Consider the following 20,311-nt stretch of genomic DNA (forward strand, 5'->3'; position numbering starts at 1 on the left):
CAGAATGTACCTTTACTGCAGGCCACAGAGTTGCCCCTCCTCGATGAAGACCCTAACGGAAGCCCCTTGGTGAGTTTTAGTTGCTTGGAACAGAATTAGAATAGTTAATAACCATGGGAATGTGAGGAGCAGAGGGGAAAGCCAGTGGGAATGGTTATAAATTCCATGTCTGTGTGCTGGAAGTGACCTTTGTTTACAAACCTTGGGGTTTCCCGGAACAAAGTCAGTTGGCAGCCACCACAGTTTTGCTTCACATGTAATACCAGAAAAGTGAGGGCAGTTCTGGCTTGATAAGCTGAGTGGTTGATTCTAGAGTAGTGGTTCCCAACACAGGACTGGGGAGGACTTTGCCCCCATTTCAAAGTTCAAATTCCTATTTCACTGTTAGTTGAGTGAAAATTACTTAATCTTTATGATCTTCAGTTTTATTGCTCAGTTGGTGTAGTAGTAATAGTGCTGCCTCATAGAGATTGTGAATATGAGCCGAGAGAATGGGTGAAAGCGACAGTCTCACCAGTAAGTGGGGGCTATTAATCAGCTATTACATTATTTTAATATACGTTAGTTCTGTGCCACTCTTTATTCTGCCAGGATCTCACTGCTTTTGCCTGTTTTTGTCCCATCACGGACGGACACCATGATGATCCACTTTGTGGAAAAGGCAGTGACGAGCACTGTGAGCAATCTGATATATAAGCTAGGGCCTGGGAACTGAGGGCCATGAAAGATACCTGGGGCCTGTTTATGTATCTGTATTTCTGTTTCCTGTCAAATGTCCATGACATAACTTACACATGCAGTATCAATGAAAACACTGAAGTTTGGGGGGGGGTGGCGGTTATTAGAATACATATGCTTATTCTAAAGTTCTCAGGAAAAAATAAACATGGCAAGAAATAACCAGGAAATTACGGGGGGGGGGGGGAACCAGTATTAAGAAGGATACTGCCAGATATTTGAAAGTATGATGAAAGTCACGATTTGCAAAGCCACAGAAATGGAAACAATGGTGCTGGCACATAAACAACTCTGAGACATGGAGAGAATCAAGAAAGACTAAAAATGACTGCATGAAGTGTAAAGATGTGTTCTCTTGTTGCAGAGGTCCTAGTTTTAGCCCAGACTGGAGGACCGGACCAGCCTGGAGTTGATTTGCTTGGGGCCAGAGGAGGAGCGCTGGAAAGAGAGGAAAAAACCGAGACCACCCCTGGGAAGATGAATAGGTAGGACTGCCCAAGGCCCAATCATGACCCCAGCCTCCGTTCTTCTATCCGTCTGACTCTAAAGGTGGAAAGCTGGTCAAGGTAGCCTGCGAGACAAGACGTGGGCACTTTGGTGGGGGAAGGGACGGTCCGTCTCTGCTCAGCCCAGGGAACGCGGCCACTGTGGCCCCGGAACAATTCAGTTTGGGGAGGTGGTAAAGAGCGCCCCAGGGGACGCGGGCACGGACGCCCCTTGGTCGTGGGCGAGGCCTTCGCGGCTTCAGCAAGCAGCGGGAAACTGCCCCGGGAGACACCCTAGGAGGGCTTCCTGACAGGCCGGGTGAGCCTTCGAGGCTGGAAGAGACTCCCCAACAAGAGGACCACTACAGTTTTTGCGGGCCCTTCTGTCTGCGCGTGCGCGCCAGACGCGGGTCCCGCCCGGACAGGAAGGGACCCTGGAGATCAGTTAGCGGTGGAAGACTAACACCAATACGCCAGCGTTATTAAACTAGCACGGAGGAGACCCAATCACCGGGAGAATAACTTGCGACTTCCGGCCGAGCAGACGGTGCAACCCCTTCGCTTCCGGCCGCGGCCGCCCGCGCCTGCGCACTGGGGGCTAGTCGACCCCTGGAGGAGCGTACCATCCGCAGGCGGAGAGGTGAGTGGGTGAGGGTCGCTCCCGGAAGTAGCCCTTGAGCGTCCCGGAACTCGAGCCCCCTCCCCGGGCTCCGCTGGGCCTTTGGCGCCTTCCGGAGGCTCCCGCAGTGGCTAACTGGGGAAACGCGGTGGCCGGCTGGGCGGCGGCTGGTTACTGACGGCCGCGGTGGGGTTGTCGGCTGCGGCGGGAAACGCACCTGGCTTCGCAGCTTCGCGTGCCTGGTCTCAGCGGGCCTAGGTAAGCCGGAGAGGGGGCGTTTCGGTGCCACTTCACGGACTGGGACGCCGAGGCTCGGGGGACCCGGGCGCCCTGGCCTGCCCCCCCCCCCGCCCCTCGGACGGCCCGGCTGCGTCCCTCCCAGGCTAGGCGCCCCTTCCCAGTGCCCCGCGCCTAAAACACGCCCGGTGAGGCAGCCTGTACTGGACTGTTCGTGTCCAGCACCGCTCTGTGCCAAGAACTGCCCCGGAACACTCACTTAACAAGCCTAGGAGGTGGGCGCTGTTATCCCTGTGGTGTAGATGAAAAAGCCGAGGCACGCTGGTGCAGGATCAGAGCTGTTGCGTGGCAGCCAGGATTTCAGCCCACGTGGACTTCATACTCTCAATCCGTTATGGAAAGCAGCCTCACAGAAAGGAGCAAAGGGTTCTCCTGGGGTATATTTTAAAACAGGTCTCATTTTATGTCCCTTTTGCATAATGGGAAATCCAGTGATGCAGGATTATTGCTTAAAACATTTCCTTTAGGGTTTGCAAGTAGCCAAATTTGCATGTGGGTCAAAACCCAAAAATATATAGTAGTTGGCTCTGCTCTTTTCCTTCCACATGTGCCTCTCCTCCCATTCTTCTCACCACCTTTCCTCTCCTCACAGGTGAGTGGGTGGGGGGATGAGAAGCCCAGGAGACTTGAGGGCCCAGCAAGCCCTTTGCAATCTCCTGGGGTCTGGGATGGATAGACAGTGCAGGAGCTGAGACAGGAGGGGGACCGGGCCGTGAAAACTCGGAGAAAGGTGTGGCATAGTTATGGGATGCCCCGGGTGGGCAGAGCTGTGCACAAGGCTCTGGGGTGAGGCAGTCACGAGAGCAGTAGAGAAGTGGCTCCTTTCCTTCTGGGTGTGCACATGGAAAAAGGGCTGCTAAGAGTGGTTAGAAGGAAACCCCTAATCCATGCAGCTGGCACACGCGTCAGTGCTGAGGCACCTCCCAGCTCGGGCTCAGCCAGGAGGCTGTTGCCTCTGGAGATGCACAGCTTCCCCCTTGGAAATCTGTAGCCTCAAGGGCATGAACTGCCTCACTTTCTTCCCCCACCCGCACTCAAGGGCTTGCCTGGCACCACAGCCTTCCTTCCTTCCTTCTTTGCTCTCAGAAAAAATAGATTCTTTCTCATCTCCAAAGATAAACCTGCTCACCGCCTATGCCCTGCACCCCTGACCCTGTATCTGTCACATGTACTTGTAAAGATTTGTTCCAGAAGAACCTCAAGTCAGTATATTCAAAAGTGAACTGCGTTGGTAAATGGCATCACGAGGGAGTCCCTCTCTATCCCCTGATTCTCCTCCACATCTGAACTCAGGCACAGTCTGCCTTCTGGATAGCTCTCCAAACTGTCCCTGCTGCCCTCGTCCCTCTGCCGTTACCTGCTCCAGTCCTCCTCACCTCCTGCTTCCCAGTGCTGTGCCCGCTTCCTGGGGCCCTGCGGCGGCACTCTGCCTGCTGCCTGCTAGGTACCTCGGGGCTCCATCTTGTAGGTGTCCTCAGATGTGCATTTGTCATTAATGCGAGAAATGTCACCGGTACCTTCTTACTAATAAAGTACTGGAGTTTGGGAATGATTTTCTTTCCAAATTTTACATTTTAGATTCATGTAGAGGCTCTCCACGGTGTCAGCCTCATAGTCATCATCCCGGTGTGCTTCGGTGGAAGGGAGAGCGGTGGTCTGACCGTCGCTGCCGGTGATTGCACAAGACCCCAGATCTACCCAGGGAGTCCGTCTGGAGTTGAGGATCCTGAAGTGTAGCCTAAGGTAAGTGACCTCTCACAAGACAGAATCTTAAGTCCAATGTCACAGATTCAGTTTATCCGTAGGTCAGCCTGAGGCCCGGCCTCCACGGCACACACACAGCTTGCCTCGTTCTGGTGCCACGGGCCCACTTCCAAGTTGTCTTCTTGTCCTGAGCCCCGAGCGCCGGCTGGGCGCTTCCTCTCCTGTATTTGTGTCTTTAGGGCACAGTGCTGGCTGATAGTAGGTATCTGACGAATTCTTGTTAAATAGTCAAGTGGATGGAGAGTATCTGCAGAGAACAGATGTGCGGACGGGACAAGGCTAATTGGAGAACAGAACGGGGTTGGTGTGGCCCCGGCTGCAGTCCTAATGCACGGGTTTTTCCCTTTCCTGGGCTGTCGCCAGTGAGGCAGGTCTGGCGCAGGCCCAGTTTCATAGCCTGCTCCGAGTTCTCAGTGGGGACGATGCCTACAGACTGCTTCCGGAGGCCCGCGGCCAGCTCTGCTCTCCCGCTGTGTCACTGATTATCACGCTCCTACTCTGGATTTCCAATTCTTCCACCATAAAGTCAGAGCTGAGGTAAGCCCGCTCCAGTTCTGACATCTCAGGGCACTTCTGGGACCAGAACGGTGTCTCCCATCTCATCGGAGACCTCGTCCAGCCCATCCGCAGTGTCCTGTGGAGGTCATATGTTTGGTGTGGCAGCTGAGTTCCTGGGCAGTGGGCCCGAGGTGATGCCTCTGGTCATTCTGAGGCTTTCCCAGCTGGAGGGGGCTCAGCACGAGCATCACGTTGCCCACCCTCCTCCCCGGGCAGAATCTTCAGCAGTGGGCTTGTCACCTGTAAAGGCAGTCCTGCCATCCCTGGTGCTTCTTAATGTTTAACATCACTCAGTGTCAGAACGTGCTGGTTTTACATCTCGTTGAGCCTATATGTCATTCTGGCGTGAAGAGACAAAGCCCACTTGCTTTCTGATGTGTGTGGTGGGCTGTTAGGTCACCTTCCTCTGAATCTCCCTTTGTCCAGAGAAATGCATTCAAGCACTGAGCTTTTCCTTTCCTTTCCTTCCCTTTCCACGTACTTCTCTTCTGACTTCTTCGTGTTTCTTTTCTGTTGTGCCTCAATCTGAATGTGACCTAATCTCTAGGAGAACGAGCAGGGGAAGGGAATTCAGGATTGTGCCTCGGCTTGGGGTCGGAGCATCTGAACAAACAGCTGTCCCATTGACGAGATTGCGGTGACTGTAGGAAGAGCAGGCGGAAGAGGGGAAGCTGAAGAGAAGGCTTTGAGCCAGACAGAGGCTCGTGTGTCAGGGTGTGAACGCAGCCCCAGTCGGAGAGGGTGTGCAGAACGAGAAATGGGGCTTGGGAAGGAACAGGCGGGAGGAAGAGAGACCAGACCAGAGAATGCAAAGGAGTTGCAGGTGAGAGGAAAACCAAGAACATGTGGTGCCGAGGGCCACAGGGAGATAGGGTTCCAGACGGAGGACGTGGGCCGGCACCCCAGCGCTTGCCAAGAAGTCCATTGGAGGAGGTGCCAAGGGGGACACTGGTGGCCTTGGCAAGAGCAGTGTCAGGGAGTGTGGAAGCCAGAGCCAGAGGAGCAGGCTTCGAGGGGGGTGGGAGGTGAGGAAGTGTGAGCAGCCCTTTGGGAGTCTCTCTGGGATGGAGAGGGGAGTGGCAGGACACTAGGGGGCATGAGTTGCTGGCATTAAGGGGCTCTCCTGTTCTGTGCTCCTGTCCCGTGTTTCCTGGTGCAGGCTGCCTTCTAGGGAAAGAATTTCAAAAGATCTAGCGAGGCCACTGACTGCATCGCTGCCTAGTACCGAGCGTCATAACCTATTTCTGGTGCCCTGCTGGTGACAGGTTCAGGCCAGGTGTGCGGGATGCAGAGACCTAGGCTCTGCTCCCTCCTGCACCTTTTCCACGGAAACCTGCCTGACTTCTTGGCGAGGTCATTCCCCTCCTTGGGGTCTCACAGCTGCAAGTGGCGCTCCTTCCCACCTGCATGGCCGCCCTAGCTTTCCATGACATGAGCGTGAGTCTTTTATTCCCATCTGTCTCACCAGGCAGCCTGGAGGCCATGCGCACACAGGGGCTTTGCCTGTCTTACCGTGTATCTGCCACAAAGGAAACTTGCCAAGTGCCTGCTAGGTTCTCAGTAAACATGGAAAGGAAAGAGAGAAGCCTCAGTTAGCCTGGCACAGATGGCCGTTGAGCCTGCTGGGGTATGGAGGGCTGTGGGGATTCCTGTTGAGGGCCTCTCTGTCCCGTCTGCAGAAGCGAATGCCAGCCTTCGCCAAGGAGGTTGTGGTCCTGAGAGTTTTGTCCTGGGGCTGATTTCCTAGGATCTCACTATGCCTGCATCCTCTGCTCGCTCCTATCCCCTCCCGGCCTTACCTCCCCCTTCATGGTCCCCAAAGGTCAGTAGGGCAGCTGAGAGCCATTCTTTTCATCTTGCTTTGCAGCCTGGGCCTGTCTTCTCATTTCCCCCAAGTTCCCAAGCATGTTGGAAGTAGAAAAACTCAGGAAGCCCCCCAAGAGACATACACCTTCAGGATCAGCGGGGCAGGACCTGCCTGTGCGTGCTGACTCCTCCGTGACCAGACCGAGGAGCCCGGCTGCTCCCCTGGCTTCTCCCAGCTCCAAGTTTCACACCAGAGCTAACAGTACCTCTCATGAACTTGGCTGGGGTGCTGGGGAATGCCTGCTGGAGACCGAGGTTAAACTAGAGTTTGTAGATATAGAAGAGAAGGCTGTCAGTGGCCACAGGAAAATCAGATCCTCTGTCTCCCCAAAGGGGAGTGAGAGGGATCTGCCCCTACAGAGGAAGAGACCTCACTCCCTCCCCAGTTCCGTGTCGGTCCCTTCACCTGATCAAGTTTTCCTGGAGGAGCAGAAAGAAGGCACCGTGGGCCTCCATGTCCACAGCAAGAAGAGAAAAGCCTGCTCCCTGGGGAGCCCCGATCTTCACCCAGCTGCCTCCCGTACAAAGTGCCTGGCCAGCCCTGGGCGGAATAAGCCAAAGGGAGACTCTGGCCTCTATAACTTCAAATCTGTGCTTGGGCAGGAGCCCCCTGGGCAGCCCGTGAAGAAGGTGTCCAAACAGAAGGCACGTGGACAGAGAGAGGAGGGGGAGCCGACACTAAAGAAGTCAAGAGACCCAGTGCTTAGCTCTGGCCAGTTCCCCTCTACCCCGGTGCCAGTCGAGGCGGCCAGTTCGGACAGGTCCGAGGTGGGCCAGCCTAGTGAGAGCGAGAAGGTAAAGCAGGCTGACATCCTCATAGCCCATCTGGCCAGGGAGGTGCGGCGCCTCAAGAAGTGGAAGAAGAGGCATTTGCTCGCTGCTGTCGGGGAGACATCATCCCTGGGGGGCCTCCAGAGGCTGCCCTGCCTCAAGAAGCTGGTTAGAACTCTAAAGGCAGAGACGAAGGGCTGGGCTTTCCCTAGGCGTTCCCCCGGCCCTCTGGATGCCGCAGCTCGCAAGCCCGCGTCAGATGTCCGGCAGTTGTTTACCATCAACTGCAAGAATGTCTGCCACGTCACCTGCACTGTGTGTCATGCCAGCATCAGACAGGGTAAATGGAAGGGGCATTTCCAAACCTCAGGCCTGGTCCGTCAGTTGGTGAGTAAGCATGGGCTGGAGAGAGAGAGAAGGCCGACTGTAGCCAGCCCAGGGGAGAAGAGGGGAGGGACCGAGGAGAAAAAGCACCAGGGCCCCCCCGCCAGCGCCACTACCCTTGGCCCCGAGGGGCTCCCATCGTCAGGACACTGCCCCGATGCCTCTGCTTTGGAAGACAGTGGCCAGCAGCTGGCCCTGGGCAGGCCTGAGCAGCTGTTCCTGGCTCCAGCACTCTTGCCTGCCTCCACCAAAGATGAGCATGCCGCTCTCCCACTGGCGGTCACGGAGGGCCAGTGTGGCACCTACGCCCCCAGCCCGCCCCGAACACAGGCCTGGAACCACAGCATCACAGAGTTGCTCAGTAGCCTGGCATTGCCACTGTCCTTTGTTTCGTCCCCGCCTTTCAGAAGGTTTATGGCCCAGGCAGACCCTTGCTACCACGTGCCGCCTCTGGCCTTCTTCTCTGATAAAGCCTTGCCGCTGCTCCATGAAGCAGTCGACGAGCAGGTGTGTCGGGAGATGCAGCAGGCCAAGGGCGGCTGCGTGCACCTCACTGTGTCCACTGCTGCCCAGGATGCAGTTGTGGACTATGTGGCCGTCACTGCCCACTGGGGAGCGATAGGGCCGGGCAGCCGGCAGGTGGCGTCGGAGAGCCCAAGAAAGCAAGCTGTGCTCTGGGTTCGAGGCCTGGCCCAGGAAAGCACCCCAGAGGAGAGGCAGCAGGAGCTGCGGGAGCAGGTCCGCCTGTGGCTCAGCCGCAGCTCCCTGCGACCAGGCTTCCTGGTATCAGGCAGCTGCCTTAGCCTGGAGCAGGCAGGGAGGACGGAGGGCTACACCTGCCTCCCCTGCTTTGCCCACTGCCTGGACTCCCTGGTGACAAACTTCCTGTGTCACCATCAGAGCGTCCAGATCCTCCTGGGTACAGTCAGGGCCATCTGCAGCCATTTCCAAGGCTCTGCAGGGGCCCGGCAGCTCCTGACCCAGCTGCAGCGGCAGTGCGGCCTCCCGGCCCACCAGCCCTTTTGGGAGCTCTCAGACCACTGGGTGTCCGCCCACCGCTTGATGGAGTGGCTGGTGGAGCAGCGGCAGCCGCTGCAGCAGTACGAGGAGAAGCAGCAGCTGGGCAAGGCCGGCACGGCCCTGTCGGCAGTGTTCTGGAGCCTGACGGACAGTCTGGTCACACTCCTGCAGCCCTTCCGGACGGTGCTCCAGGAGGCGAGCGCCGCGCGGGCTTCCCTGAGTCAGGTGCTGCCACAGCTCCGCTACCTGCACATCTTCCTGGAGCAGGTTCACGGGCACTTCGAGGAGCAGGGCGGTGCGGAGGCGGGTGCCGCTGTCCGGCTGGCCAAGGGGTTGGCCCTGCAGCTCTCCACAGACTGCCAGCTCAACGAGCTCTTCCACCGCAAGGAGTTCGTGCTGGCGACCCTGCTGGACCCCCGCTTCAAGGGCAAGATCGAAGCCATCCTGCCCACGGGGGCCGACATCGACCACTGGAGGCAAGTCCTTGTGTACAAGGTGAAGGAGATTATGGTGTCTGAATGCTCCTTGCCTCCCTCGCTCTCCCCGCACGGCCCGGAGACCATGTGTGCGGGCGCCACCCTGAGTGACAGAGGAGCCGGGAGCCTCGGGGCTGAAGAGAAGGGCTGGAAAGAGCCCACGCAGAGAAGCGGCTCTGGGTCTCTGCTGCTCAGCCAGAGGGAGAGGAGCTTGCTGGAGCAGCTGGAAAGTGTGGGGCTGCTGGCGTCTGAGAGAAGCGGAGCCTCCCTCTCCACCGAGAGCCACCTGGCCAGCGTCATCGTCAAGAAGTACCTGCGTGAGAATGAGGCGATTGGCGCCCAGGACGACCCGCTGGTGTACTGGGAGAAGAAGCAGGAGGTCTGGCCAGCCCTGGCAAGACTGGCTACGGTCTATCTGTCCTGTCCCCCGACAGGGGCCTTCTCTGAAAGTGTCTGTGCCTCCCTGGACAGCCCTGCCTTTGTGGAGCACGGCGCCCCTGTCCCAGTGGAGACCGTTGAGCGTCTCCTCTACTTGAAGACCAACCTGGAGAATTTCCCCAACTACACCGCCCCTCCCCTCCTCTTCCCCCGTGGAGACCTGGCTGAGGGGGAGCAGACAGCGAGGCACACCTCCGCCTGACTCCCTGCAAGTCCGCCTGTGGGAACTCTGCCTGGGCTCAGCGGGGAGAGCAGAATGCACATTCTATAGTGTTCGACAGGGAGGGCCGGAGTCCTCCGTTTGGAAGGAATAGGGACAGTTTCTCAATTCTTGACAGGTTGCCTTTTCCCCCCAGGGAGATGTTGTTTTCCATCCACCAGTGGCTTAATTTATTTCTAGCAGTTTGTGCATAGGAAAGGGTAACTCTGTCCAGAAGGGACTGTAAGTTGCACCACACCGTTGTCTAAGCCACAGAGCCCTTCTGCAGTATGGGTGGGTAGTAAGGGCCCGTGCAGCTTGTCCACGTATGTTGCATGCCCTTAAGAGCCCTGCTTTCTCAAAAAGTGATGAAGGACAAGAAGAGGCATGGGTGCTGGCCCATGGGAGATCTTAGCCACCTAGGGCCTGGTAAGCTGTGGAAGCATTTTCCGCAGTTGCTTTCACTGGAGAAGAAAGAAGCCCAGAGGTAGAGTAGCTGTGTTAAGAGGGAAGCGTATGCACACAGGCACATACCAGCGTTCTTGGGGTCCGTTTTTTCTCGTGGATCCCAGTGTGGTCAGAGCACCACAGCTAATGGGACCACCCAGCCGGAGAGGAGGTGTGAGTTGAGGACTGCTGATGGACCTAGTTCTCAGAACAGCCTTCTCGCCCATGGTTTGTTTCCAGACTGCTGGAGACCCTGGGGTTTCTTCCTTTCTACAGCAAAAGCAGTCTCCGAAAGAGCTTCACGGCCTATCCGGGCTCTAGGTAGCTACGTTTATGTCCCACCTGCAGGGCCCACCCCTCCCCTTCTCCCTGGTCACTTGTAAAGTACAAATCCCCTACCTGGAAGCAAGAAAGGATGTCTGTCAGACGCACTGGTGCCAGACTGCCCAGAGTACCTTCAGGGCAGGGTCAAGAACTGAGTGTGCGAGCCCCAGGAGCCAGTGGGATCAGGTGCGGAAAGGGAGAGGCTGGAGGATCCGGGGCAGGCCTGTCACCCCGCCCATGATGCAAGCCAGGCTCTCCTGAGGTGCTCAGGCGCCAGGAAGGGGGCTCTGAGAGGGAAGGTCGGTAGGCAGAGGTGGGGCAAGGCACTCGAGGTAAGTTGTGCTTGGGTCCTGGCTGTGGGGGCGAGCCCGGGAAGGGTTGGCAGTCATGTGTCACGGTGTGATTCACTGTAGGATATTTGGAAGTTACTGAGAATGAAAGGAAGCAGGAAAAATTAACCATAATCCTTACACTCAGACAGCCTTGTTAATACTTGGACATATTTCCTTTATTTAACCTTGGGATTATACTCTCTGTCCTGTTGAATATGTTGTATTTTCATAATTACCACATCTTCTGTCTTAAATAAAGCTTTGTAAAGGTCATATGTTATGGTCGGAGTAGCATGATTTAAAGTCTGGCCTCCAAATTGCTTAGGTCACATCTCCCTGCCCCCCCACCCCCCACCCCAAGCTGTTCTAGGCTCTCCTGTGACGGGGGGGTGGTGAGGCTCGTCTGGGGGCGGGGCCTGGACGATGGCTGCATCTCTTACGTCCCCAACTGTAAATCAAGTGCAGTTGGGTGGTAAGGTCAGAGCATGGCCCTGGGCCCCTCTGTGCTGCTCTCAGACACTTGGCATCCTGTACCTCCCTCCCAGATTCTGACTCAGTAGGTGGGGTGGGAGGCAGGAATGTGAGGTGCCCTTAAGTCGCCCTGAGGCGGGGGGGGGCATGTTGCTCTGTACTGCGGTCCCCTGAGCTGTTCCTGCTGGGTGGCGTCACTGAGCTGGCTCTGCAGTGTTGGCAGGCGAGGAGGGCTAGGCAGCAGGGTTGGGAGCATGTGGGAGTCGGGGGAGTGGAAGAGGGTGACAGAGAAGCCTTCTGGTCCCAAGCAGTAGCTCTGGGCGGGAGCAGGGACATTTGTCAATGTTTGGAGACATTTGACTGTCATGGCTCGTTGGTGGGATTGCTCTTGTCCTCTTGTGGGTGGCAAACAGGGACGTTGCTGAACACTCTACAAGGCACAGGATAACCCGCACCACAAAGATGGCCCCGCTCTTGAGTGCCAGTAGTGCGGAGGTAAAGAGCCTGATCTGCACTGTGGCTGTTGGGGGGGACGTGGGCCGGAGGAGGGATCTCCAGGGTCCCTGCAGCAGCAGGTGACTGCGCACTAACCCTCTCTCCGGGGACGGAGCCCTGGCCGGCTCATGGGCATCATTTTCCGGCCCACTCCCTAGGTAGGTAAACTGAGACTCAGCAAAGGCGGTCCCGAACAAGGGAAGACAGGCCTCCCGCCGGGACGCCGAGTGTCGGCTGTGCCTTCATCATAGTCTAGTCTCATCCACGTAACCATTGCCAGTTGGCAGACACACGCGGGACCTGGAGCTTCTGTGCACTGCTTCCCACGGGAGGAGCAGGATGGGAGGACTCTGGTTCCGTAGAGAGGGACGCGGCAGCAGTCGGGTGCGGAGGAGCCATTCCGTCCTTCCCTGCTCCGTGCTGCCGGCCTGTGTGAGTGGGGTTTGCAGGGCGTCCGGTCGTGCCCACACCTGCCTGGATGAGGTGTGCAGATGTCAGATAAGGTGGGACCGGGAGCGGAGCAGAGGTCCATCCGCTGGAGAATCCGTGTTTCACCTTGGTGACTATGCAGTGCTGTCAGCGGCGAGGGCCTCGGGGCCCAGGGCAGGAGGTGCAGAGTCCTGAGCTGGAGGGCTGCGCGTCCCCTGCCAGGCAGGGCTTTGGGGCACGGAAGTCCCGATTTCCAGTGAATGTGCTCTTGGCTCCTCTGTTTCCTCTTCTGCAAAAAGGGTTCCTCCCAGCTTTTATGTGGGAACACGTTACGGTTCCCTCCCTTCTTCTCATCCCCACCCTGTTCTGGTCCCCTGGTCCTTTCCTGCCACAGCAGCCACTCCATCCAGATGGTCACAGAGGTCACTGAGCCTGGGTTCCTCAGTGCATCACTCCCTAACTGTCACGCTTGGCCTGTGGGCTTGCCTCCGCCTGACACTGCTACCCAGCGGCCTCATCTCAGTCCAGTGGGCATTTTCATGCAGCGTGCCTCACTGTGTCCTCACCCGCCTCCCTCTGGCTGCTCGTCAGTGCCCTCCATTCAGCCTCCTAAACGTTGGTGTTCTCTCGATGTCAGTCCGTGACTGCTCCTTTTCACTGGACGCCAGGGCCTCCTGACCACTTTCACCCCCAGAATAGTGTGTGGCTATTAATAGTGGGAGGCTGTTCATCATCCTGGAGAGAGGCCTGCAAATACTTAAAGACGTCTGTGTCCCCCCGAAAGGCGAGCCCAGGGAGCCGCACGTTACCCCCGGTGCCTCTGCAGGTAACGCTTGAATCCCTTCAGCCTAGAGCTCCAGCTGCCTCTGAGGCCCAATGCACATGGTCCCTCAAACTGGACGTCTTCTTGCCCCCTTGCCTGCCTGTGTGTCACGTGCTGGAGAAGGGATCCCCTGCATCCAGTAACGTGACCGGATCCTTGGAAGTTGTTCTAGACTCTGGAGAGCGCTCCTCTCCAGCGCTCACCACCTTCGGTGAAGCCCTTGTCTCTCTAGAGCGTTTATGGCAGGCTTCTAGCGCCTATGCCCTTCTTGCACCCCTCCCCGCCATGGGCAGCAGCTTTAATGCCCTCTTGCTGCTGACAAAAGCCCTAGCAGATCCCATTCGAATACAGTGACCCAGACTTCTTAGTGGATGCCTCAAATCGCTTTTGGAAAGAAATGAAGTAGAAATGAAGGGGTGTTGCAGACTAGGGGGGAGCTAGGTTAGGACACGGGGACCCCCTTCTCAGAGATGGGGGAGGGGTGTGGGGAGGGAGAGGAATTCTCTGGGCCTGGTTTCCTTGGAGAGGGAAATAAAAAGTGGTGTGGATTATGTAAATGCAGACTTAGGACTCGTTGATTCCCCTGGAGCCCACGTTTTATAAACAGCAGGAGTGAATAGTCCCATGGTTCTTTGCAGGCGTCACCCTGCCTGGCCTAGGCCTGGCCGGAGTCTGCAGGGCTGGGAGGCTGCCACTTGGAGCAGAGGTCCCTTCTTGTTTTCCTCTCTGCTGAAACCTTGACCCCTCTGTGGGCAGCATTGCCGCTGTCCTTCCCCCAGGCCTCCTCCCTCGCACTAGCACCTGGCCTCATGCCCGCAGCCACCAGAGCCTGGAAAGGCCCTCCCTCCCCTGCCCCGCAGCCACTGGAGACTGGAAAGGCACTCCCTCCCCTGCCTTTCGGGACCTAGGTGCCAGCCAGGTCCTTCCCTCCAGCATGGCTTCTTTGCCTGGCCTTCTGCCCCGCTTGCCTTCTCTGGCTAACCCTAGCCCCTGTGCCAGGCACACAGGGATTGACGCCCTTCTGTTGTCGCCAGAGTGAAGAGCTAGTTGTGGCGGGCGCTGGGGCTGAGGGCAGACAGCCGGGGCCGCGGGACTGCCCATGCTGCCACCTCCTCTGGGGCCTTCACTGTCCCTTTCCTCCCCTGACCTCAGTCTCCCCATCTGGGCGGAGAGCTGAGCCTCCAGGCCCCATGACCACAAGCCGAGGTTACAAGTTGCCCCACGCAATCTGGAAACCATTTTGAATTCATTGCTCATGTTTAAAAAAAAACATTGAGTCAAGAACATTTTTGAGAATGAAGTGAGGCCCAGCACGCGTCCTTCTTGTCTGCATATGGAAGGGGACAGAAGAGGTTGTTGATGGTGGTGACCTGTTAGCTGTTCAGGAATTAATTGAAATGGTTAAAAAGAAACACCTCAGAATTAATAAGGAGAGATCATGAGCGGGTACCGAAAAAGGAAAATGAAGAGATTTTGCCTCCCGGTGCAGATACGGAAAATGGGAAGAATCGGTTACATGGCACCCGAATTCCATCCAGTGTAGCCATAGCTGCTGGAGCTGTGTCAGGGGCCCCCCTTAGGTGGGGCCTGAGCTTGGCCCATCTTCCCCAGGAGGGCTCTGTGTCCTCGGGTCTGGCCGGGCCACCTCGGTCTCTGCCGCCGCCGTGGGAGAGGCTGGGCGGTGCCTCATGCCGTCGTCTGCTGCGGGGTCAGGAGGGGCTCAGGAGAGGCCCACTTACTGTGTGATTGTCTCTCCGTAGGAGCCCGCTGGCTCTCGAGCAGGGGTGTCGGAAATAGGCCTCCAACGCTGGCCCAGGCAGAGCGGAAGGTGCCTTTTTCGGGGCGAGCCGTCAGCCAACCCCCAGTGGTGCCCACGTCCCCGTGCCAGAACCACCAGGGCCCAGGCCTCTTGGACTGACTTCATCCGATGGAGCCCCAGGGTGAGAAGCCGGCAGAGGCGGACGGGGTGCGCGTCACGCCCCAGCTGCTCAAATCTCGCTCGGGTGAGTTCGCCCTGGAGTCCATCCTGCTGCTGAAGCTTCGGGGCCTGGGGCTGGTGGACCTGGGCTGCCTGGGGGAGTGCCTGGGGCTCGAGTGGCTGGACCTGTCGGGCAACGCGCTCACCCAGCTGGGCCCGCTGGCCTCCCTGCGCCAGCTGGTGGTGCTCAACGTGGCCGACAACCGGCTGACGGGGCTGGAGCCGCTGGCCGCCTGCGAGAGCCTGCAGAGCCTCAACGCTGCGGGCAACCTGCTGGCCACCCCCGGCCAGCTGCAGTGTCTGGCCGGCCTTCGGGGCCTAGAGTACCTGCGGCTGCGGGACCCTCTGGCCCGGCTCAGCAACCCGCTGTGCACCAGCCCCTCCTACTGGGCTGCCGTCAGAGAGCTTCTGCCGGGCCTGAAGGTCCTCGATGGCGAGCGTGTGACCGGGCGGGGCAGTGAGTTCTACCAGCTGTGCCGGGACCTGGACAGCTCCCTGCGCCCCAGCTCCAGCCCTGGCCCCAGAGCCACGGAGGCCCAGCCCTGGGTAGAGCCGGGCTACTGGGAGTCGTGGCCCACCCGGAGCAGCTCTATCCTGGAGGAGGCCTGCCGGCAGTTCCAGGACACCCTACAGGAGTGCCACGATCTGGACCGCCAGGCCAACGACAGCCTGGCCCAGGCTGAGCAGGCGCTCAGCCCTGCCGGCACCACCTCGTCCTTTGTGTTTTGAGTGTGCCGTGGCCTGTGACAGCTGGGCACACTGTGGTCTGGCTGTCCAAGTCTGCTCCCCGCCCCCCCCCCCCCCCCGCCCCGGTTTGGTGTGTGTCTTCAGTTCAGTTTCAACACACAGGCCACAGGGCCTGCAAACCCGGCTCTTTGTTTCTCTGTGTTGCTAAGAGCAGCTCCCTCCCTCCCGCTCCTAGGGGAAAATTCCATATCCTCCCTGCACACAGTTCAAGGGCACGCCTCCCCAGTGGCCTCTAGCAGGTGTAAGGGCCCTGCTCAAGCAGCTGGCCCAGCGTGAGGCCATCCCGCCACCTCCACCGTGAGCCTGGGGAGGAGGCCCCGTGTGCAGCCCATCCACAGCTGCTGCCACCTCTGGCCGCTCCGTCCGAGGCTCAGTGGAACAGAGTTGCTTCTTCCTAAGGCTAGAGGTGAGAAAGGCAGGGAGGGGGTGTGTGCTGGCCCAGCCGGTCCTGGTAGAGGAGGTGGCAGAGCCCAGAAGCTGGCGTTACCCACCTCCCAAAGTTGCCTGTCCCAGTGACCCTCTGCTGTGGTGGCCCCATCCTGTGTCACCCTGGAGCCCTCGCTGCCCGTTCTCACCCACGCTGATCCCTATTAAATCTTTTGTTCTAATAAGCATCACTGCCTGTCATTTTCCTGGGTGAGCTTTGTTTTCCCAAGCCCAAGCGCCTGAGCGCCTGAAGGCAAGACGAGGCCTCTGCGGGCCCCTCGTCTCTCCTGCTTCCCCTGCTTCCCCAGCGTTGGGCAGGAAGTCTCCTGCTCCCCCTGGGGCTCTGCTCCTCCTGCAAGAGCTTACTCCTACAGCGGAGCTGAGGGGAAGGGGGCATGCGAGAGGAGGAGAGAACGAGTCTGGGAGAGCAGTTTATTAGCTCTGGGATGATGGGATTGTCCTCCCTGGGCTCAGGGACGGCAGGTCAGTCTTTCACCGGTTACCTCCTGCAGCTGTCCGGGAAGCAGGATAAAATTCTAGAGGAAAGGAATAAGAAACCTAAGATTTGGGTGTGAGAGAGGCTATTTGGGTCGGTCCAAGCTCTTTTCCCAGGCTCTGAAGGCTTCCCCCACCACCGCCCTCAGCTTCCATCCCCAAACACGCGAGCGCTGTCCCAGCTCCGTTCTGTCCCCCTTGTCCTGGGCACCTACCGTCAGGCCTCAGCTGGGGGGCAGGGCCTTGAAGAAGGCAAACTGTCCTGGGAAGTAGTAGCTGTGGGGGTCCTCGCCGGCGCGCTCCACCCTGCCGCACTGGGCCTCCTGGTGCTCCTCGGGCTCCTGCCAGCGCCAGCCGCTGCTCAGGCCCGGGGGGCAAGCAGTGCCCGGGCAGGGTGTCCCTGCAGACGGTGCCTGCATCCTCTGTGTCTCCCATTGCCACATCCCTTAGGGAATAGTGGGGCCAGGCCCAGAGCCCCTCCTCGCCCCTCCTTACCGCTCCTCATCCCTCCCACCCTTGTTGCCCCTCCCAGCTTCCTCACCCCCTCCTGGTCCCTCCTCATCCCTCACCTCCTCCTCTCTCCTCCCCTCTTTTCTCATACCCCCTTGCCCCTCCTCACCCCACCCACCCTCCTCGCCCTCTATACACCTCAGTCTGTGCTTCTGACCTCTCCCACAGACCTAGCTTCTCCATCTTGCCAGCCTCTTCCCCAGCCTCCCCACCTCCTCCTCTGCCCACTCTTACCCGGTGAACCTGCGTGTGTATGGGGCAGTGGACCATCCGGCCGAGGACTTTATCTGCAGAGTTCAGCTTGATGCAGGCCAGGCATTTCCGCTTCCTCTGGGGAGGGGAGCATGGGGCCAGGAGAGGAAAGAGGTCAGGGCCGGCATGCGGCCCCATCAGAGTGGAAGCTGGGGGCTACCTGCCACGGGGGCCGGCTCCCCTGGCAGGCCCTAGAGCAGAGAGGTGAGGGGTCATGCAGGCCATCTGGCTTCTGGCGCAGCCCATCTGGGGACTGGGAGATTTCAGACATCAACCCATCCTGCAGTTTTCAAACTATGGAATATGTGTGTAGGCAGGACTCCTTCCCCAGATGGGTTCTCCCCACCTGACTTTCACCTCGAGCCACTCTGCTGGTCTGTTATATTTATTTGCATGTTCTTAAAAGATTTGACATGAACACAAGGGTCCTGACATGAAGTCTGGAAAAATCACTGATAGAATCCAGTCCTTCCCTTAACAGACGGAGGGAACAGGCCTTCAAAGAACCTACTGAGTCACAGGCTGGTGCTTGGAACAGCTGGGACTGGGGACTCCCCCACAGCAGTGGCTATGCCCCCAAGGGGGCCGGTTACAGTCAAGCCCTGTTATGAGTCAGCCCAGGCTGGGCCATCTCTACTTGAGGACTCACAGAAAGTGAGGAATTCACCAGGCCTGGGGTGGGGGCCAGCCAAACCCCATGCCGTGGGCGTCCTCCACCACTGACCTGAAGCCTGAGAGAGGAGGAGGCCGGGTGGGAGGAGGACTCTCTCTGAAGAACGTATGTCCTCAGAGTAGCCCAGCCCTGGCCACCCACAGCATCACAGCCCAGGCTCAGACTGAGCCAGCTCAGTGTGGGCTCTCTTCCTAAACCCCAGTTACATACCCTTGCACTGAGCAAATGCCCCATCTCTGCCCCCACCCCACCCCGCGCATGCACACACACACACACACACACACACAGGACTTCACTCACCCCGTTGGGCTTAATTTTGCACTCTGCTTTCTTCCAGTCCTTCTTCCGGCAGCTTGTCTGCTGGAGCTTAAATTCCAGCCTCACAAAGGTCCCTGCGGGGAAGGGCTGCCCACAGACAGAGAAAGGCCAGCAGCCAGCTGAGCGATTCCTGGACGTGACCTGTCCCTCCTCCCAACCCCCCCTACCCAGTGAAACAGCACATCTGAGAAGGGGCCTGGGATGTTGGCCTCTCCCTGGAGAACTGGGTACTCATCGAGCGCAAGTGCTTTCCGCACCTGCTTCCTGGGAACATGCTTGTGGCCCTAACCCTCTTCCCTCGCCAGGCGATGCCGCTAACCGTTTCCGTGGCACTGTCCACACCGGTCTCCTTGAAGGCCCACTGAACGGGCGGGTGATTGTGAAATTCTTCCAGGGCCACCTGCAGGCCCCGCTGCTGCGCCGCTGTGAGCTCGGCTCTGCCCAGGCCCACCGCTCCCAGCCACAGGGCCAGAGGCATCAGCAGCTGCCACATGGCGTCACCTCTGTCACCCCGGCCCTGCCAAGAGTGTTCAGTCCTCAGCTCTTCAGGCCAGCCAGCGGAGCCACCAACTCCCTGGCCCAGTAGCTGGGGGGGAGTGTAGGGGAGGGTGCCTGACAGAGCTCTGGGCTGAGGTTGGAGGGACAGGAAGTGGCCCTTCAGTCAGATCCCCCCTGGTATTCCCCTGGTCCTTGCTCTCCTCCCTACCCTGCCCCCCACTGTTCCCTGGGCCCAGCTCAGCCCATGTTTGGCCTTGTCCTGGGTAGGTGCTGAGTTGGCTTTTGTCCTCGGGCCAACAGCCTGGGAAGCCCTCCTGTTGCCCACTCTCACCCTTCCGCCTCACCCTTTTCTGGCCCATTCTTTCTCCCCCACTGTGTCTCTGATCCCCTTTCCTGCCCGCTGCCCTCAGAGCCCCCCTCGGTGTCCCCCACCTCAGCCTCTCCAGGTCTGCTTGTCCCCCAGCACTCTGAGCCTGTGGGCTCCCTCCAGTTCTGGGAAACCTGGCTCTGGCACCCCCTTTGTCCCCCAAGGCTAACTCAAGGGGGAGGGGCAGGATATAGAATGGAGGGCAGCTGGAGGCCGAATATTTTTGGGAGGACGTAAACACATGGGAGGGGCCCAGAGCGGGGTGGGAACCGGGAGGATGTTTAACCCTCCCTGTGCTGGGGCTGCTCCTGATTGTGCCCCTGACCCTAGACGCTGGGGTCTCACTTCAGCCCCATCATGGCTTTCTTCTTTAGGCAGCCTCTCCCTCCCTTAACTTCTTTCGTGGGGCCGTTCCCACCACCCCTCTCCTAGCCTTTCTGATCCTGTCCCCTAATCCATGACTGGGGTTGCTTGAGGCATGGACGCACCCCAAGAACTCTGTGTGGACTGGTGGTCTTAGGACCAGAAAGCTACAGATGTGGAAATGGAGGCCCCCCACAGTGAGAGACATCAGGGTGTTGCCTTATGACAAGGCCTTACAGACGGGTTGACAGATCTCACCCTTGGAGCTGCCCCATTTGGCCTGTCTCCTTCCAACCAGCTGCCTCCCTGGCCCACTCTCCCCTCCTCACCTCCTGTCCTGTGTCTTGGGGTCTCTGCTTCGCTGCTTCCCGTGGCTGACTCTAGGCCAGGCTGTCAGCCTCTTCCTGCACCCCCCCACCTCCGGTCGGCCCCCATCTCCTCCCATTCCCACCCCCTGGGCCCCTCCAGCTCCCAGCCCGCCCAAGGCTCCTCCCCACCCCATTAGGACCGGCCTCCTGGCAGCCAGCCCTCTGAGACCTCCCTCCCATCCACCCACAGGCCTCCCAGCCACAATCTTGCTGTCAGACCTTGACCCCTACCTACCCGGGCCGATCCTGGCTAACCCTGGCCAAGCTGTCCTCCCCTCCCCCTCCCCCTGACCAAAGAGCCCAAGCATTTGGTGGTCTTGGCCCAGTCTCTCCTCCATGGGATGTGGGGCTGCCCTGCCTCCTCCCCCGTCCCTGCCACC

The 20,311-nt window shown here is 58.7% G+C and overlaps 2 protein-coding genes across 13 annotated transcripts; one reads left to right on the forward strand and one right to left on the reverse strand.

Annotated features, from left to right (window-relative positions):
- The first annotated feature begins 388 nt into the window (after window positions 1–388).
- LRRC61 (leucine rich repeat containing 61) lies at window positions 389–16,275 on the forward strand. 9 transcript variants are annotated; one of them, XM_048212923.2, is made up of 6 exons: window positions 397–516; window positions 1,103–1,223; window positions 1,768–1,863; window positions 3,718–3,882; window positions 4,267–4,440; window positions 14,697–16,275. In XM_048212923.2, exon 6 carries the CDS (start codon window positions 14,864–14,866, stop codon window positions 15,641–15,643), a length of 780 nt encoding a protein of 259 aa, XP_048068880.1. In that variant the 5' UTR covers window positions 397–516; window positions 1,103–1,223; window positions 1,768–1,863; window positions 3,718–3,882; window positions 4,267–4,440; window positions 14,697–14,863; the 3' UTR covers window positions 15,644–16,275. The 9 variants fall into 9 exon arrangements, with proteins under 9 accessions (XP_057160154.1, XP_044248208.2, XP_057160152.1 ...); XM_044392275.3 differs by lacking the exon at window positions 14,697–16,275 and adding an exon at window positions 6,329–10,991; XM_057304171.1 differs by having other exon boundaries at window positions 389–516; window positions 1,103–2,100.
- Window positions 16,276–16,505: 230 nt separating this feature from the next.
- RARRES2 (retinoic acid receptor responder 2) lies at window positions 16,506–20,006 on the reverse strand. 4 transcript variants are annotated; one of them, XM_026479139.3, is made up of 6 exons: window positions 19,893–20,006; window positions 18,655–18,852; window positions 18,318–18,422; window positions 17,327–17,422; window positions 16,798–16,923; window positions 16,506–16,623 (listed from the first exon to the last, which is right to left on the reverse strand). In XM_026479139.3, the coding sequence occupies exons 2-5, from the start codon at window positions 18,826–18,828 to the stop codon at window positions 16,807–16,809; spliced, it is 492 nt and encodes a 163-aa protein (XP_026334924.1). In that variant the 5' UTR covers window positions 18,829–18,852; window positions 19,893–20,006; the 3' UTR covers window positions 16,506–16,623; window positions 16,798–16,806. The 4 variants fall into 4 exon arrangements, with proteins under 4 accessions (XP_026334924.1, XP_048068883.1, XP_026334925.1 ...); XM_048212926.2 differs by having other exon boundaries at window positions 16,798–17,004; window positions 19,893–19,991; XM_026479140.3 differs by lacking the exon at window positions 19,893–20,006 and adding an exon at window positions 19,266–19,430.
- Between the last annotated feature and the right edge of the window lie 305 nt (window positions 20,007–20,311).

Source organism: Ursus arctos, unplaced genomic scaffold, assembly GCF_023065955.2.
Source record: "Ursus arctos isolate Adak ecotype North America unplaced genomic scaffold, UrsArc2.0 scaffold_3, whole genome shotgun sequence".
Classification (NCBI taxonomy): Eukaryota; Metazoa; Chordata; class Mammalia; order Carnivora; family Ursidae; genus Ursus; species Ursus arctos.

Coding starts and splice junctions, on each gene's coding strand:
- LRRC61 (XM_044392273.3), top strand. CDS start 6,367: ATGTTGGAAGTAGAAAAACTCAGGAAGCCCCCCAAGAGACATACACCT.
- RARRES2 (XM_048212926.2), bottom strand. CDS start 18,828: ATGTGGCAGCTGCTGATGCCTCTGGCCCTGTGGCTGGGAGCGGTGGGC. Junction 18,423..18,654: donor TGGACAGTGCCACGGAAACG/GTTAGCGGCATC, acceptor GTCTGTGGGCAG/CCCTTCCCCGCAGGGACCTT. Junction 17,005..17,326: donor TACACACGCAGGTTCACCGG/GTAAGAGTGGGC, acceptor TGGGAGACACAG/AGGATGCAGGCACCGTCTGC.